This window comes from Aquila chrysaetos, chromosome 4, assembly GCF_900496995.4.
Source record: "Aquila chrysaetos chrysaetos chromosome 4, bAquChr1.4, whole genome shotgun sequence".
In the NCBI taxonomy this organism is placed as follows: domain Eukaryota; kingdom Metazoa; phylum Chordata; class Aves; order Accipitriformes; family Accipitridae; genus Aquila; species Aquila chrysaetos.
Genome location: NC_044007.1, coordinates 25,856,416 through 25,874,249, shown reverse-complemented (window position 1 = coordinate 25,874,249; position 17,834 = coordinate 25,856,416). Strand labels below are relative to the sequence as shown.

Sequence of the window (17,834 nt, the reverse complement as noted above, 5' to 3'; positions counted from 1 at the left end):
GTAGTTGGCAGGATGGGTTGGTGCCGTACATTACAACTTCCTAGAGTATAATGAGCAGAGCAAGGGGAGCTCCTCAGGTGTGCTTTTCCAGTGAGCAGGCTCCTCAGTGCTCACCCATACCTACCCGGATGGCAGTGGCTCACGCGAGGATGTTTGTACACATGTTCATGGTCTATAGTTTACATACTGGTGCTGAGTCAGAATATATTAGAGTGAAAAGATTTTCCTGCAAACGTCTTTGCATTTCAGGAAGAATTTGCCTCTGTATTTTGAAAAAACACAACAGCTGCTGCTGCCCAGCTTGTGGCCTTGCTCTCAGACCTTTCTTTCAATCTGCAAACCCTTACATTTTTTTTTTCCCCAGCAGTACAGTCTCCAGCACAGCAAATTTAAGGCTGCTGACAACAGGCTTGCTTTTCTTAGTTACCCTTCTTGGGCCTCTTAGATGTGGCCTGTGACCTCCTGGGGCCCAAAGCTACATTAGGGCCCGCAACACTAGACTGCACCTCCCAGAGCAGCAAGCTCTTTCTCCATCAAAAGTTTAGGAGGATGGTTGTCAGACATGACAGCTGAATTGGTTAAACTCATTGAGAAACTAAATTTACTTCCTCAAAGTTTGCATTGCAAGCGTGCCCTGAGCTTTTCCCAGGCTGTCCAGACCAAGATGAGATTTTTTCTGAAGGATGAATAAGCATACTTTCAAGTCTGTAAAGAAAACAACAGCCAACAGGAATGAAAAAAAGTGTGGGAAGCACTGTTTTAGTTTTAAGTGGTTCAAGCGTGAATGTGCTCAGTTAAGGGAAGACTGTCAAAAATACCACTAAGTGCCTAAATGCCACTGGTGTTAGCTTATTGAAATTCTCCTGCGTTCTCCCATGCGCTTCTGTTCTTGGCTAAAATAGAGCCCAAACCATCAGGCAGCAGGGAGAGAGGGGTGTTCCTCCTGTCCCTCCTGGGACCCGCTGGACAGCCAGCATGGAAACTCGTGGTCTCTTTTTCTTTGACATATACTATATCCAGCCCCCTGCAGATTGGAGGGAGATTTCTGGTGGCAACCTGCACCTGGGTTCAGCCTGAGCTTCCAGTAGGGCTAGTCCTGTTTCAGGGCAGAAGGCACTACCTGCTCCTCGGAGATGCCTTCCAGGCCTCAGTTTATGTCATTCATTTGACCGTGGCTGTAGAAAGACAGGAAAATATTTCATTTCAGACAAGTTAATGAACTCCCATTTTCAGCCCTTAGTCCTTTAAATAGCAGAACAGGAAATATGAGTAACTTGCAACATCTGACAGAAAAGGAAAGTAGCTGCTTCGTTCTTTTATGGCCTGTTACCCTATCGAACAATGATGTGAGAATGTGTTGGGACAAACCTGATGAGGTGCTCTCTGCTGTGAAGTGCCTATTAGGCTGTTTGTTTTTCCCCTATTTAAAGGTGCCATTTGCCTTACCATGGATCCTGAAAATACCCAAGGTAACCACGTGCCCAGCCCTGGCCGAGAACCCCGAGTAGTGAATTGTTATTGCAAGGTCTGAGAAACGATTTGACATCTGGAAATTATCCACTTTACAAACATATTCTTTATAAAGAAGTAATGCTCTCCAGGTTTTAGGAGGGATTTCCAATATACTATGGGGAAAAAAAAATCTTTTGCAAAAACAGAGCGATTAAGGATTTTAGCTTACGCTAGCAACCCTGGCGTGAAGCACCTGGCTGGATACTCTGGGCGCTAAGACTGCTGACGGCTGTGTCACCGTATCCTCCTGTTCTCAGGAGATCGGTGATGTGCAGTACCCACATTCAGTTTGCAGAACAGATGGACCCCAATATCTTCTTGGCTTAACTTGTTTTAGCAGTTCAAATCCAGAATGTTCTCTTTGCAATTACCCAGGACAGATATATTTTATTGCTCTTCAGGACACGGGTAGACTCTTTTGTACCACTCTCCTTTTTCATAGTTTAATTGTTTCCAGCCTTCCTCACTGGAATTGAACTAAATATATGTCTAGCATGGAAAAAAAAAAAGTGGTGTTTCAGACATATGTGGGAAGATGCAACTAAAAGACTGCTTTAAAGTGTTTCCAGGTCTCAACCTTAGCTTGTATAAAGTTTTGAGAAAATCTGAAATAATTTTGCAGTATACTTTGGGGAAGAGGGGAGAAATAAGAGTCATCATTCATAGAAAAATCAGTGCAGAGGATGCTACCATTTTGTGTTAACTCTTCATTTCAGCCACTGAGGAGCACGTATTGATTGAATGGTGCCTTGCTGCGCTGTGGGCTCAGGGTGGATGGATTTCCCAAGATATACACAGAAATCAAAAGGAAACTTGGCATCATATGTTAACGAGAAACCCATTATACTGCCAAGAATGTTTTGAAGCTGTTTATCTTCCACTTGTAAACAAGACACCTCATTGATTCAAAGCAGTAAAACAATGCTGCAACAGCTTTTATCTCTAAAGCGTTGGAACCAGAGCTGTGCCAGCTCTGATATAAAACCTATAATCTAAAAATTGAACCGGATATTGCAGTGTGTATTAGGATTCAGGAAAGGCTTATATTTCTTTAGGGCTAGTAAGACTAATAATAATTCTTACTATGATAAAGTTTTTATTTTTAAAAGACACGCACCCTCTTACTTTGGCATGCAGATCAATCTGTTTCTGCAAGTGACAGTAACTGAGACTGAATGAGACCGTAATACACCATGGTAAGCAGTTTTTCGGATAACTGGCCTCAGGATATAATCTCTTCCTAAACCCATCTGCATGTGCAAGATTGTACCCTGATTACATCGATGTGAATGGTCTTCCCAGGAAGGGTGTTACAGCCAGGCAGCTATCACAGTCTGCTGTAGCAATTTATACACTTTTTCTTATCCGCATCCTGAGCAGCCCACTCTGCCCTAGATAAGGAGTTTGATGCTAAATGCAACCTTCCTGTCTCTTCTCTGGTAGCTGCTTCCCCCTTCCTGTGAATGCTGTTTACATTGGGGCAGTCAGGACATGGGCTTCCGAGCACCATCAGCTTGCTGACTATCCCAGAGCTTCTTTGCATTAGCTGAAAGATGTATGCTCACTGTATTTCATTACTATCACATACATTGCATTGTCTTAGAGCAAGGCCATATTACTTGCCTTTAAATAGAGATTGAAAAATTTAATGGATACTTTATAAAATATCTTACCACCATTCAAAAGCTAGTTAACATTTTTTTCCCCTCTGTAGACAACCACATTTTTAAATAGATGTATTTAAGGTACTTGGAGCTAGAATATTATGTGTTTGTTTGACCAGTATGAAAATGTCTTCCTCCTCTTTGCCTCCCAGTTCTTTAGCATAAGCTCTGAGGCTGTGAGGGTTTCAGTTTCACTAAACTGTCATGAAAAGCTTCAAGATCATTTGCTTGTATTTGAATTACAGCTATAAACCACTGGCTAAGATGATTTTAGCAGCCCTGATTATCTTAGCTCTTATAACTAAATATAATATCTGACTATAATATCTAAATATAACATCTGACTATCTTAGCTCTTGTATCTAAAACCTATCACCAGGAAACAGGTTTCAAAATACTGCAGGAAACCCTTCTCACAAATTTTAGAGGAAAAAAACCCAAACCCAAATGAACCATACTCCGCTCACGTGTTCCACTGCATCCTCATGTGGAAGCAAGCAGGTACCCTCCGAGGTTGAAGACACTCCTGCACTTCGCTTCCCTATGCAGCTCAGGTTCCTGGGATGGAAGTGACCGAAGGGCAGTGTATGGGGGGGTGGATTCACCCCCACCTTCTGGACCAGCCCCTGGAATTGCAATTCTAAAAGACTCCTAGAAAGGACACCTGCCATATGAAGTTTTGTCCTTGCTTTTGGCAAATTGTGGACATTTCAACTTGTCCCGGCAGCATGCTATTTTTGTTTCTTTCACTTAGGTGTGTCTTCTCTAGAAGCAAACAAAAACCAATGGCTTATTTCTTGCCTGAAAAAATGTTTTCATGAAACTTTTCTATAGGCAACCTCTCACACTGTGCTACTCAGCCTTGCTTATTCCTATTTTCTCTACTAACCTTTTTGTTCAACTATTTCTCCTATTAGAAGGAAGGAAGTAAGTAAAAAATGAAGTGTTACAGAGATCACTCACCTATGGTGTAACTAGGCTAAATTTAGATGATACTCCCTCTTTTACCAGTAAAATAAGCAAACTCTAGTTTCATGGTTTAGATGTGTTTGTGCTTCCAGTTAAAAGCACCTTATTGCTTCTACAGAAATAGACACAACTTCACCAGTTACCGGAGATCACAGTTACTTCCATCCACTATAAATCTGCTTTGTGCATTCCCACTTACTGGATTCCCAAAAAACCAGAAGAGAGTTCAGAGAGTGAGATTTCACCAAAACCTTAGCCACGGCTCATGGCTGATGAACTACGGGATGCAGGTCTTCAGACGATTCTCCTTGCCATTTCTCAGACTGCTTGCTCTGCAGCATCTCTGGTCTACATTGCTTTCCTACATAGACAGAAACGATTTTTTGGTATTTCTAAATCTTGGCCCTTTAATATTTCCTTTTAAAGATCTGCCATCTTTTCATATCTTGGGTGATGTGCCATATAATTTTTGTATTGAACATTAGAAGATCCTAACGTACACAACCTCTACTTGCCAAAATTACTTAACAACCTTTTCAGGGAAAATTAATTTGGGCAGGGTGAAAGGTAAATCCTGAGGCAATTTAGTTTTTCCACGATGTTATTAGAGGATAAACATATACATACATATACCTACATACACACACAGAGACACAGGGGTTTTTTTTACGCTTCTTTAGCTGAGAGCTAAAAAAGTTAATCTGCTTTAGTACTGGTCAAGGACCACTTCAGGACCATTTGGATGAAGTCACACAAAAATAAAGTGGAGTTGCCACAGATCTGGCTACCCCACTTATAATCACACTAGTAGGAGACAAATGCAAGCAGCCTCGGTTGGTTGAATGTAAATCTTCATTATTCTAGAAAAAAAGAAGTATGAGCTTGTATTAGTGAAGCATAAGCTGAACTGTAACACTCAGCGGTGTTGCTCTGCCCTCTACAGACTAGATTGTATAATCACATTTTACCCCAAATTGCATACTTTTAAAGCACATCTAACCCAACAGAAAAGTTGTCAATGTGAATTAAATGTACATGGTCACTACCTTCTAACGGTGCACTGTGACATTGCAAGTCGTAAATAAGGTAAGTCAGGAGTACTCCTGAGGCAGTGGGTGTTTTCTATGTGTTCTCACAGTGTCCACACTGCCCACTAAGTCTGGGAAGTAATTATTGCCTGAAGAGCACCAACGCCTGGAGTCCAAATTCAGAATGGAATATAGGAAATATTTATGTCTGTTACTCTAACGTATGCCATGCAGCATTTCTCCATGATGGAGAAACACCATTTGTTCCAACTCCCATATGTAGAGCAACTTCTTCCTGGTACTAAGAATGGTTTTCTACAGTGAGATCCAGGGGACAGCAAATGTTGTGATTCCTTGATTGATCTCCCTCTTTTAAGTGACCAGTGTGATGCTAGTGAAAACCTGCCTTGACTGATACACAAAGGTACCAGCATCCCACTCTGCAAGAAGTTAGCTATATGCCCCCTTCCACAGCAGCTGGCTCCACCTTTTATCCTAGGTAAACATCCAAGAAATGTGGTAAATGCAGCCACCTTTATGAGCTCTCTATAATTTAATGTGCTCTCCTCATGTTATCTGGTAAAGAATGTTAAAGTTCATTTAATTCTCAGGTATTTGCTGCATCCCCATCGATGTGAGAAAACACACACAACAGTACTTATTGTTTCTTATGAGTTGGACAGTGTTTTTGTACTAAGGGCATTTCATAACCCTTCTGACAGAGAAAACATGGTCCTACATAATTTTTATAAGGCTTCTCTTAGATAGGAACAACACAATAGCATTTACACAACACACAATTCAGATTTGTTCCAACTTTTCATTTTATTGAAGTATCAACATTTGAAAAATGCATTCCTTGAAGCACACATGCCAAGTCCCAGGAATTATATGTGGCCCTTGCAAATGAGCAGCACCTGATGCTCCTTTACTCCATCCCCTACAGGTTGGCCTGTCTGCAGTTATCAGATGTCACACAGCAGACAAAACTGGTCAGGTCTTGTGCAAAAAGAGCCTGGCAGGAAGAAAAATTTGCCTACGCAGCTCCCAGCACAGTCCCTCTCCTATTGTTTGACTACCACATGTGCTGGTTACATGACCCAAAGGCTCACATGTCAGGAAACAAGAGAAGTGAGCAGTCTTTCAGCAAGTGGCAGCTTCCAGTGCCTAGCATTTGTAGAATACCTTCAGTACAAAACTGAAATGGGTGCTCAGAAAAAAAATATCTTTATTCAATTTTATACAGTGCAGAGCTTGCAATGTGTGATGCTATTATGCTTCTCTAAGTTAAATTTTATGGCAGGGCAAGATCCTTAATAATTACTCTATTGAGCTATACTCAGCATCTGGGTTGGACACCCTCCATAGTTTGCAGGTAAAACAAGTTAGATATGGTCAGAACAGCACATTAAAATTTGATAAAGAAAAGCTATAAGAATGCACTACGTACATCTGAATTGGATTCCTATCTAGAAGTGCTGCAGGAACACAGATTTACAAAAGTTGGTATGACACTAAAATTTCCAAGTGAATGCTTTTGTGTGGATTCTCATTTTGTCATCCTTCATTGGTTTTGTTTTGTTGAGGGATCTGCTGCAGAATAAAAAATTTCCAAGCATATCACCTAAACAAAATGAAAGTCTCAGGTTTTCACCTTGCCCATTTCACAAACAGAAATGGTATTATTACTTCCAAAGAAAAAAACTGGAGGAAAACAATGGTCACGTTTATACATAGCAAAACTGTTCTCCAGTACTTCCGTTTGACAACAGCTGAATGGCATTCTTAAACAAAATTCTTTACATAGTCCCTGCTATCTCAGATAACTGACACGGAAATATCACTTAGGGTCTGGGCTACATCTTGAAAACCTTGTGCAATCTTACAATACCTTCATCAAATGAGCATTCAAGTTCTAATTTTACCTTTCTTTACATTCTTTTCATTTGAGGACTTCGGAGTGGTTTGTAACATGTAACTGAAGACAGTAAAGGAAGGGAAATCAAATACTTAATACCACTCCTCTTTCCAACAAAATAATTATATTTAATGACACAGTAACTATTATCAGATCTAGAAATATGCTAAATTCTGTAATGAAAACTAATGCAATAAGCACTATTTCTGCACCTGTTTAAAACTTCACTTGGACAAAGAGCTGTCATATCCCACCATTCTGACCAAGGCTAGAAACAAGTAACTACACTCGAATAAGCATGATGATTTCAGGGGAATGCTCAGGTTTTCACGCACATTTACCAATAAAGATTATCTCCTAACATTTTCAGTGCTTGGAGTGCAGTCTTAATTGCATTAGTGATACAATCACCTGACAACAATCTCCACCCAGAAGAAGAACTCTCTTTCTACAACTCTCCAGGCTAACAGAAGACTGAGGGGTGAGGTGACCTCGGAGAAATGCTGACTAACGTTGTCAATAGATATTGGTGCTAATCCTTTTTACTTCTCCTACACTCTTAGTCCTTTTGTCTCAATTCCTTCCTAGCCTCCACTTTTGAAGTGCTGCAGGCTGTATTCTTGTCATAAAAATCACTAGAACGGATGTCTTGAACTTTTGTTTCTGCACGATTTGCTCCACACACTTGGTAGTGCAAACTATTCCAGAGAGGGTGACTATTTCTGTTGGTTTGTTTAAAACAGGGTACAGGAGACCTTTTGCGCTCCTTTTCCAAGTCACGTAAGACTCATGAACTGAGATGGGTGTTAGGATTTCCCCATTTCCTGCTCACAAGTTGCAAGCCCAACTTGTTCCCTACATTGTGGCACAAGTTCCAGTGCAAAGGCAGGCCAAAAGAGCATCCTGCGGAGCTACTTGGTCATCAGTTTCAAATGGCCTTGGAGCAGGCAAGCTAAGGCAACTCAGCACTTTTTGAAATGCATTCTTCTTCAAGAAGAAGAATGGAAAGTAGGTTTCTTCTTCTCTAGAGCTTGTTAATAAATTACGTACTACTGCTGGGTTCTTCTCTTACCATTAGCACTGATGTTCTCTGGGACTGGAAATCGCTCAGGCTCACCTGAAGAAAACCCAGGAACACTGCTTACAGTCCACACAGAGGCTATCTCTTCACAAAGGACAGAAAGGCAAGCAGACCTCTTCCAGTAGCTGACTATTAATCAACTGGTCTCTGGGTCTCTCTGTCTCCTGAACCTGCAGTTTTAGACTCTAGCAGTTGAAACTTCAGCCTGAAACACCAATTGCATTGAAAACAATACATGACCTCAAATATGTCTATACCATTATGCCAAGTAGTACCTCTCCAAAGCAAACTCACGTCTGAACCTACTAGCAAGGCCGCATGTGGCACTGGAACATGCACTCTAGAGCACCGAAGCACTGTGTATGTAAAGCACTACCAGGCCTCCCAGGCACACTGCTGGTCCTCTGCAGGTTCTAAAAAAACACTCATGGAGGGGGAAGGTGAGCAGGACGCAGAGTATATTGTGCCTCTGGTCACTACCGATATCTGCTCTTTCAGAGGGGTACAGAAAAAGCAACAGGTTCAAGAGATGACCTCTATAAGAAAGATCATGCAATTGTTTTGGAAAAGCTCAGAAAAAGAACAAATGTACAGATCAGGGCCATGAGCAAAACTTCACAAAAAAAGAAATAGCTCTGTATAGCTAGAATTGCACAAAGTAATTGAATTTATCTGTACAGTATCACATAGTGCATAGCAAAAATATTGACAGACTTCCCATTTTGAGATACTTTTCAATTTAGTAATTGCCAGGACTGGTAATCCTTTCCTTCCTCTCTGCCCACCCAAAACCCATATCCATCTCCTGTGTCATTTATACAGAATGAAAAGAAAGAGCTCATAAAGTATAGTGACATTAACTGTAATCAAGACAATTCACCAAGTAACATGATACTGGAAGTAGTTTTACGATGTTACTGGGGGAAGGGAGTGTGTTGAAACAGCACAGTTACACTTTCTGAATACATAGTATTTTGAAGTGAAGCTGAAGTGAGAGCTAAGTGAAACTGAAAAAAATCCAAATCTGAATGTCAGTGGGGATATATATTTTCTCACTCAAAAGCCTAAGGCTTTTTTCCCTTGAAAATATTGATAAAGAGTTATACACTCTTCAGAATCTCTTTAAAATTGCACAGTATTTAATAATTGCACAATAACTTGTTCACCTCTTGCAGTGAAGGCTGAAGGGAAGTCCAAGAAATTCACTGTGGTAAAAGTCTTTAGTCAGCAGAAAGTGCTTTGAAGAAAGCAGTAGGAACTGGATGGAGATTTCCAGCACCTGCAGTTTTTGGCTACTGGTGGCTAAAAGAAAGTAAAGTTTTGGGGTGTGCTGAAACCTTCGAGGTGAGAGCTGATCTTGCAGTAATTTTTTAAGAGATCTACAACCACTTGCTCATTAACAGCTATGAGTAAAGCAGAACAGCAGTATTAATTTCTGTGCAGAAATTCATATGCTTGTGTGTCATGGCTGCATCCCAACCCACCATATTTTGAGTCCAAGATTCTGCAAACATGGGAAATAAGGTGCTCTGCTAGATATGAGGAAGAGTCTCAAGGTGCTTTGCCCCATGCCTAAATCTGTCAATTTCCTCTTCCTTTCTTTAACACTACTGAGTATAAGCTTTAACCTCATTTAGCATCTAGAAAGCCTCCAAATTGATTGTTTCTTCTAATAATTCAACTCCCCACGTTGCTTGCAAGACAGATAAATTGAAAAAAAGTTTTCAGGTTGAAGTCTGGGTGTTATAATCTATTTCTAGATATAAGTATTCAGGTTTCCATCTGTTCTCAGAAAACTGTGGGGGACACAAATTGAGTTTATGACCTGTTTCCACACAAGTAGGTACCACGCACAAAAGGACTTCATTCTGCATGTTTACCACAAACCCACCGAAGCTGCTGGTCTGTTTGGAGGTCAGTTAATTCATCAATGGATCTCCAGCTGCACTGACAAGCATATGCTCGTGCTCCTTTCTTCTTTATCATCTTTGCTCTTAGTTTACTGAGCTCAGGCATGTTATTCCTGCCAATCAAGTGAGTTCAGCTTAGGATCATGCATTTTTTTTTTAAAGAAAAAAGATTCCTAAGGCCATTTCAATTCAGAAGAGCTCTTAAGAACATTTCTGAGTACCATTGTCATGAATGAATTTAGGGATGTGTTTAAATTCTGTTTTGAACACAGTCCTTTCCTGAGAGCAGTTTCAGTGTGTAGTTGCTGTATTCTCAGATCAACTGGAGATTGACATTTTTGTAAACAATGTCCTCGGTCGGGTTTAGAGACCCTGTGTGAGCCTCCAGAGAAAGAGCTGGGAAGAAAACTAGATAGAGTTAATTGTCGTGTTAAGAAATTATCCAAAAATGTATTTATCTTATCAAACTTACTGTAAAAATCCCTATGCAGAATGGGTACAACAACAACAGCTAAAATTTTCATCAGGAACTGTTATTCAGGATGGTTGTTAAAGTGACTGAAATGAATTGGCCTTAAGAGGGAAGAATGTACATCAAACCACAAGTAATTCCTATGCAAGCATCAAGCACAACAGATTTAGCATTTTAACTATCCCTGCTCTCATGACCTCCTCCTGGCCATCAATTACTGACCACTCAGTTGCTCAGAAACAACATTAACAAGTCCAGCTAAATAAAGAAAACCCAAAACAAACATCAAAGGAAGAATTTTTAGAAAAAGAGGTCAGACGCCTATTCATGGAAGGCAAATGTTCAATCTTCAACTTCATTTTTTAAACTTCAGATTGGTCAAAATAAATAGCTAAATATCTTGCTAAAGATTACAGATTTTAATCAATGTTACAAGTATCTGATACTAATGCCTTTCATTTCTTTTTTTTTTTAATATTAATTTCAAGAAATCAGAAGCAGAATAATTTTGACTTTGAGTAAGTAAAAGAATCATATTTTTATTTAACCTTTCCAGTTACCAAACTCATCTCAGGAGACTAGTGCAGCACTGTATTTTTAATGCTGCTTTAAGTAATGGGAAAATAAGATTTGCATTCAAAGAGAAATACAATTTTGAAACTTGAAGGAAAATACAGGAAAAACCTAACATGTAATACAGGAAAAATAATGGAAAAGGAGATGATGTACCCACTACTGCTCTTCTCCAGCTGTCCACCCCCTGGTGGCCAAGCACATACTCTGAACACATCCACTACCTCCCAACAGTTAACGGGCACATACAGAGACTACTAAAACCCGAGGCATTCCAATTTGATGTCTGTATTAGGAGCATGCCTACTACAGTACTGGGTAAAAGTATACTTATATATAATATAACGATACTGAAAAAACCAAAATCTGACTTGAAACAATCACAGTTTGTATGACTGAAGGTACGGTGAGAAGTACATGCTGAAAAATCTGCATTCATTTTGTAGACATCCTGCAATGGCACACCAGAGGCCAGTCCATCACACAGATTGTCTGCTCATTTCAGCAGTAAAGTTGCCTTTTGATCCATGAAACTTGAAGTCTTTTTAAAAAGCACAGAGGTAGAGTGACGGGGGAAGAAATGGAAAGGCACGATTATGGGAGACATTGCATCCCTCTCCCTGCAGACTTTCCCACCTGATCCCTGAACAGGTTGCACACATGCTCCTTTTTAAGTAACACAGGAGTGCTCAGGACTTTTCATCTTTTCCGTTCATATCAAGCCCCAAAGCACAGCCACGCAATACTAATACCAAACCCACCTCAGACATACCTGAAAAAAAGATAATCACAGGACTGATCCCAGATGTAGTCATTGAAAAGTGACACACGGAAGTCGCAAGCAGTACAACGTAGTTGATCACACGTTCTGACCAAAAAAGAACAGAAAGCTCCAAGAGCTTATTACAATCAGAGAGGCTACGCAGATCATAACTGTTTTAAAGTACAGCGCTCACTCAGAAATACTAGAAGCAAGGTTACCCTGTAATCTTAATTTTTTGACATCTCTGGCACATTCATTATGGTATGTGTTTTAACTCTATGATCAGGTATTATTTTTACAGGTTCCTAACCTCACAGAACACATGAAATAAACTAATACTCTCTTGATATATTCTCTTTAGTCTTCCTCACTGGTATGGCACCTGACCAGCATCCAAATATGCATCAAACGCATAATTACTACAAAAAATCCCACAAGGAAAAGCAATAACATTCTACAGGATATTGGGGATAAATCTTTAAAGTACCTCTCCTACTAAGTTCAGCTGCAGTTGCAAAGCACTCTGACTATTTTCATTTCAGGCTCTGGGATGATTTAAACCAGCCCGTTGATTTAAGTCACATACTCAGCATCGCACAGAAAGATGAAGAGAGGCAGGGAAAAATAACAATATTCTACAGCAGCAATTTTCTTAACTACCTGTTACTGATTTTTGGAGTCTCGTGTCTCATTTGCACATATCTTTCAACTCCTCAAATGAAAAAAAGATCTAGCGGTCAACAACAAAGGACTGGAAGGGACCAGCTGACTTCAACTGCAGTTACAGGCAGACATATGTTTAGATGAATATAGGGCTGTCCTGTCCAGTTCAAATGCAGAACACTGTACCACCGCAGAAACACAGTTGTGAATAAAAATAATGATAAAGCAAGTAGAACTTTTTTTTTTTTCACATTTCCTACCTTTTTGAAATATTTGTTCCTATGCCATATGGTGAAGAGCTTCCACCCAGGAACACTGGACAGCATCTATATAGATTTCATTAAAAAATATTAAATTATAGCAAAACATTTTTGAGAAAGTAGTACAATGCTTCTCCTAGTTTAACAGTATGGTATTTCTAAAATAATATTTATTAAATATAGGCAAAGCATCCAAATGTTTACAAACTATAGAATTTTAAAATTTCCATTACCAAGGTGTTCAAAGAAAAACTCTACAACAACCACTCTCTATACCAAATATATATGGGACTATATATTGCAGCATTTGATAAACGTATATGTCCACAAGGCAAAGGAAGCTGTTGTTCAATAACTTAAACAATTAATAAATTTATAACAAATAATTTTGACCACATGAAAGCACATTAGCAATTCTTCAGAATCATCTTTCTGTTTATCTTTTTCTTCAAAAACAATACTTTTCTGAGTACTCAGTTTCTTTCTTAGTTAATGTCAACACAGATTGAACAGGAGCAATATTATTAGACTGACAACAAGCTATAATCAAGCTATGTTCAACATAAACATTTTTTACTTACCTTTTCCTATGAGCCTGTACAACAGCACTATTGCTTTCAGGTCTGAGACTTGCAGAGTTAGACTTCAATTTCTATTTAAAAAGCAATCAAAGAATAAAAGGCAGCATTACAGCAAGGTAACAATATTCTGTTTTACTTAATAAGCAGGAGCCAGAAAATCTCAGTCACAGAAGAAGGGGACTAAGAATTTGGGAATTTTATTGCTTATCTTTCTGTGATGCTCTTTGAGAAAAGAGCTGCTGAAGTAACAGTTAAATGAGGAACGAGGCTTCTCTTCCCTGAGTTCCCACCTCTGCATGAAGGAATTCAACACCACACAATCACTTTGACTTTACAATCAAGACAGTATTTCATGCCTGCTTTTTAATAATTTTGCTTTTAAAAAAGTTTAATTTAGTAACCTTCTCCCTCAGGTTTTCTGAGCTTTTGTTTTACTGAAAACACATCAAGGACCTACATTATTCAAAAAGATAAAATGTCTTTGAAAAGTTTGTTATTTACTGCACATAAACCACGTTATTTGACTTCTAGAATACTTGAATTCTAGATACTAAATGGGAAGTCCTAGGGATATAAAATGATAAAATTATGCAAATTTACTGATGTAGTTCTCTTTTGCTCAGACATACGTATTGCGGTATACAAGTGTTTTCTGTTGGTTCAGACTTAGCCATTCTGTAAGAAATCAAAGACAACCAAAGCAAAACCAACGTCACTCATGAAAATAAGAGCATCTGCACAGGGGTTATGAAGTATAAATAATACAATTTTCTACTGATGATACCTAAATGAATATCTATTTTCAATGCCTTCTATCACTCTGACTGTCTTAACAACGTAAATTTGCAGCTTCATCACCATCTCCTGCTGTCAAACAACAGAAGTAATTTGCAGATGATACAAAATGGGGAGCAGTGGTTGGCATGCCAGATGACTGCATTACCATTCAGAGGGACCTCAACAGACTGCAGAAATGGGCTGAGAGGAATCTCTTGAAGTTCACCTAAGAGGAAATGCAAATTCCCGACCCTGGGGAGGAACAACCCTCATGCACCAGAACACGCTGAGGGCTGACCAGCTGGAAAGCAGCTTTGCAGTGAAGGCCGTGGGAAATTCAGTCAATGATAAGTTGACCATGAGCCAGCAGTGTGCCCTTGCAGCACAGAAGGCCAACAGCATCCTGGGCTACATTAGGAGGGACGTTGCCAGCAGGTCAAGGGAGGCGATCCTTGCTCTCTACTCAGCACTGGTGAGACAGAATCACAGAACCCTTTCGATTGCAAGGGACCTCTTGAGATCATCTAGGCCACCACCCCTGCTCAAAGCAGGGTCAGCTTCAGCAGCTTGCCCAGGACTGTGTCTAGTTCAGTTTTGAAAATCTCCACAGACAGAGACTCCACAACCTCTCTGGACAGCCTGTGCCAGTGTTTGACCACCCTCGCAGTAAAAAAAGTGTTTTCTTGTGTACAGATGGAATTTCATGTCTTTCAGTTTGTGCCCATTGCCTCTCGTCCTGTCACTAGGCACTATAGAAGAGAGTCTGGCCCCTTCTTTACTCTACCCATCAGGTATTTACACACATTGACAAGATACCCCTGGAGCCTTCTCTTCTCCAGGCTGAACAGTCCCAGCTCTCCCAGCCTCTCCTCATATGAAAGATACTCCAGTCTCTTAATCATCTCCACGGCCCTTTGCTGGATGCTCTCCAGTAGCTCCACCTCTCGTACTGGGGGAGCCCAGAACTGGACACAGAACTCCTGATGTGGCCTCATAGACATGTCTGGAGTGCTGTGCCCAGCACAAAGGAGACATGGACATAATGGTGATTAAGGACTTAGACCATCTGACATACAGGTAGAGGCTGTATTTGTAGAGAGCTGGAATTCTTTAGCCTGGAGAAAGCAAGGGTTAGGAGAATCTTATTGATGTATAAAAATACATGACAGGGAAAAACAAAGAAGATGTAGCCAGACTCTTCTCAGTGAGGCCCACTGACAGGAGAAGAGGCAATGGGCACAAATTGAAATACAAGAAATTCCGGTTAAACATATGAAAAAACTTCTTTACTTCTTGTGAGGGTGGTCAGACACTGGAACAGATTACTTAGGCTGTAGAATCTCCATCCTTGGAGATATTCAAAAGCTGTCTGGACATGGTCCTGGGCAACCAGCTCTAGGTAGCCCTATTTGAGCAGGTGGTTGGACCAGATGACCTCCAGAGGTCCCTTCCAACCTCAACCATTCCGTAATTCTGTGATATCTGATGCTATGCTCTGTCTTGAACTAGCATTTCCTTTAATTGCCTGTTACTGCCTGGGTAAGACCACCTCTTTATAACTCTCCTGTTCCTCACTATAGGACTGTTGCATTTTCCTTCCTGCTTTATTTTCCAAGTTCATCCTACAGCTTGTTTTAGTTAATTTTTTGCTTTAAAACAGTTTTAGTTTATGGTGCTTTTCTTTCCATCGCTGAACCTCATCTGTTCTGCATTTCTCCAGACTCCTACTCACCAGAGGTGTTTTGGTAAAGCTGCTGTCATTACAGATTTCATCAATAATGTCGTCTATATTTTCTTCACTGCTGCCAGCACTCATTAACAGTTTAGCTGATCTGAAAAACAAACAAATCAACTTTCATTTCGCAGCATGACCAGAGCAGTTCTAACTGTAAGTTAGAACATAAAATTAGTTACAGCCTTTTTCCTCTATTATTTCTGTAGTATCTAAGGTAGGCCATCCAAATCATGACTGGACAGATGTAAACTGCAGGATGACGCCTTTCACTCCCTGTTGAAGTGTCCCATCATAGGCCTTATTTTTGCTCGCTTCTTTTATTTCCAACCACTTCCAACCCTGAATAAAATGATGACAACATCACCCATGCTGCACTTACAGAGCAGTAAATTGGGCAGCCCTGATTTTTCACATTAATCTTCAGCAGCAGGAATATGGAAAGGTCAGGGGGAGTTCTCTCCTTATGCTATACAACTGCAGGGGTTCTGAAGGAATTCCTGCCAAACTGTATGCATTTAGAGAGATCACCCGCACTTTGCTTTCACTCGAGGAGTCTTGTCACTCATCTGCTGTTTGCTAGGTCTTTGTCAGAGAAAGAGGCCTGTAGTACTGCTGCATTAACCAATCAAGAACAAATCTACTCCTGAGAAAGAAAAAAACTGTGTGATTTTTTAAAATATTATAACTAGACTGACTAAATTTAAGTGCTTATCTAACCATTATGCAAACAATGGGGAAGTCCAGTAATGTGGCCAAAGGTAGCAGGCTTGTTGGTCTTGCATTAGTCATTTGGGTCTTCAAGATCCTTGCCTGGGACTCTGAAATGCCTGCTGGGTAAGCGCTCAGCAGCCCACCTGTGGAGATATTTGGCAAAGCCCCTCTGGTCCACAGACCTTCCAACGGGAGTCTGAGATACCAGTGAGAGCCAGGATGGAAACCTGAGGGCCAGCAAAGACACCTGTGAGGGCCGGGATGGAAACCTGAGGGCCCGCAGCAGTGTGGCAGACCGCTTGGCAGTACGGTCAGCAGTTACCCTGTCACAACCAATCCTGTCAGTATTCAGGCCAGCATTTTCAAAATTGTGAAATTTGAGGTAGATACATGAAAGTGTGGAGTGTAAGTCAAGCGCTTACTGTAGAAGATATGGTTAACAGAATACATAAATGACTGAAGTATCAACAGAATAAAATGTTTGATAATACTATTGCTAAAGTTCTTCCTACTCTAAATCGCAGGATTTATAGATATTTTATATATATCACGAGGTCAGTTATAGAGCTAAGTAATCCCTGAGCCTAACTCACAAACAAATTGGTGCAGCTTTTAACGCCATATTTAATCCGAGGTTGGGATACTCCCAACAAAGACTGTCCGAAGTAACTCAGCTCGCTGGCAGACGACTTCGGTGTTTAAAGTAAGTACTACAGGAGATACCCGTTGACCGCCGGCCAGTGTTTCGGCTCCCGAACCTCGGTATTTTCGGCTCCGGAGGGGTCTCGCCGGACGCCGACCCCCTCCCGCCCCACAGGGCGGGGGAGGGGCGGGCTGCGCGCCACGCCGGCGGCCGCCCGCTCGGCGGGGAGGTGCGTGAGGGCGCCGGGACCCACGCGGGACCGCTAACCTGCCCTCCTTCACCGCTGCCGCCGCCGCCGCCGCCTCCTCCTCCTGCTCCTCGCCGTCGCCGCGCCGGTGGCCGCCCGCCGCCTCCCGCCCCGGCAGGCGGCAGAGCCGCCTCTCCACTTCATCCAGTAACCGGTCCAAGTCGTCCGCCATCTTGCCGCCGCCAGCGGTTGCCAAGGCGGCCCGGCGCCGGCAGGGGCGGAGTTTCGGCGCCCAGGGGGGTGGCGGGGGGGGCGCCAGGGGAGCTCGACAGCGGCTGGGGCCCGGCCCGGCCCTGCTGCCGCCCCGGGAGTCTGGAATGAACGAAA

At 41.3% G+C, this 17,834-nt stretch overlaps 1 protein-coding gene across 6 annotated transcripts; it reads right to left on the bottom strand.

Moving 5' to 3' along the window:
• Positions 1–778: 778 nt before the first annotated feature.
• On the bottom strand, positions 779–17,819 carry C4H8orf37 (chromosome 4 C8orf37 homolog). Of its 6 annotated transcripts, XR_003923226.1 has the most exons (8): positions 17,528–17,818; positions 15,904–16,003; positions 13,395–13,465; positions 12,814–12,879; positions 11,900–11,995; positions 8,467–10,195; positions 4,345–4,506; positions 779–1,175 (listed from the first exon to the last, which is right to left on the bottom strand). XR_003923226.1 is itself a non-coding variant. In XM_030012894.2 (7 exons), exons 1-7 carry the CDS (start codon positions 17,677–17,679, stop codon positions 4,494–4,496), a joined length of 630 nt encoding a protein of 209 aa, XP_029868754.1. In that variant the 5' UTR covers positions 17,680–17,819; the 3' UTR covers positions 4,164–4,493. The 6 variants fall into 6 exon arrangements, 3 of the variants coding, with proteins under 3 accessions (XP_029868754.1, XP_029868751.1, XP_029868752.1); XM_030012894.2 differs by lacking the exon at positions 779–1,175 and having other exon boundaries at positions 4,164–4,506; positions 10,064–10,195; positions 17,528–17,819; XR_003923225.2 differs by lacking the exon at positions 779–1,175 and having other exon boundaries at positions 4,167–4,506.
• Between the last annotated feature and the right edge of the window lie 15 nt (positions 17,820–17,834).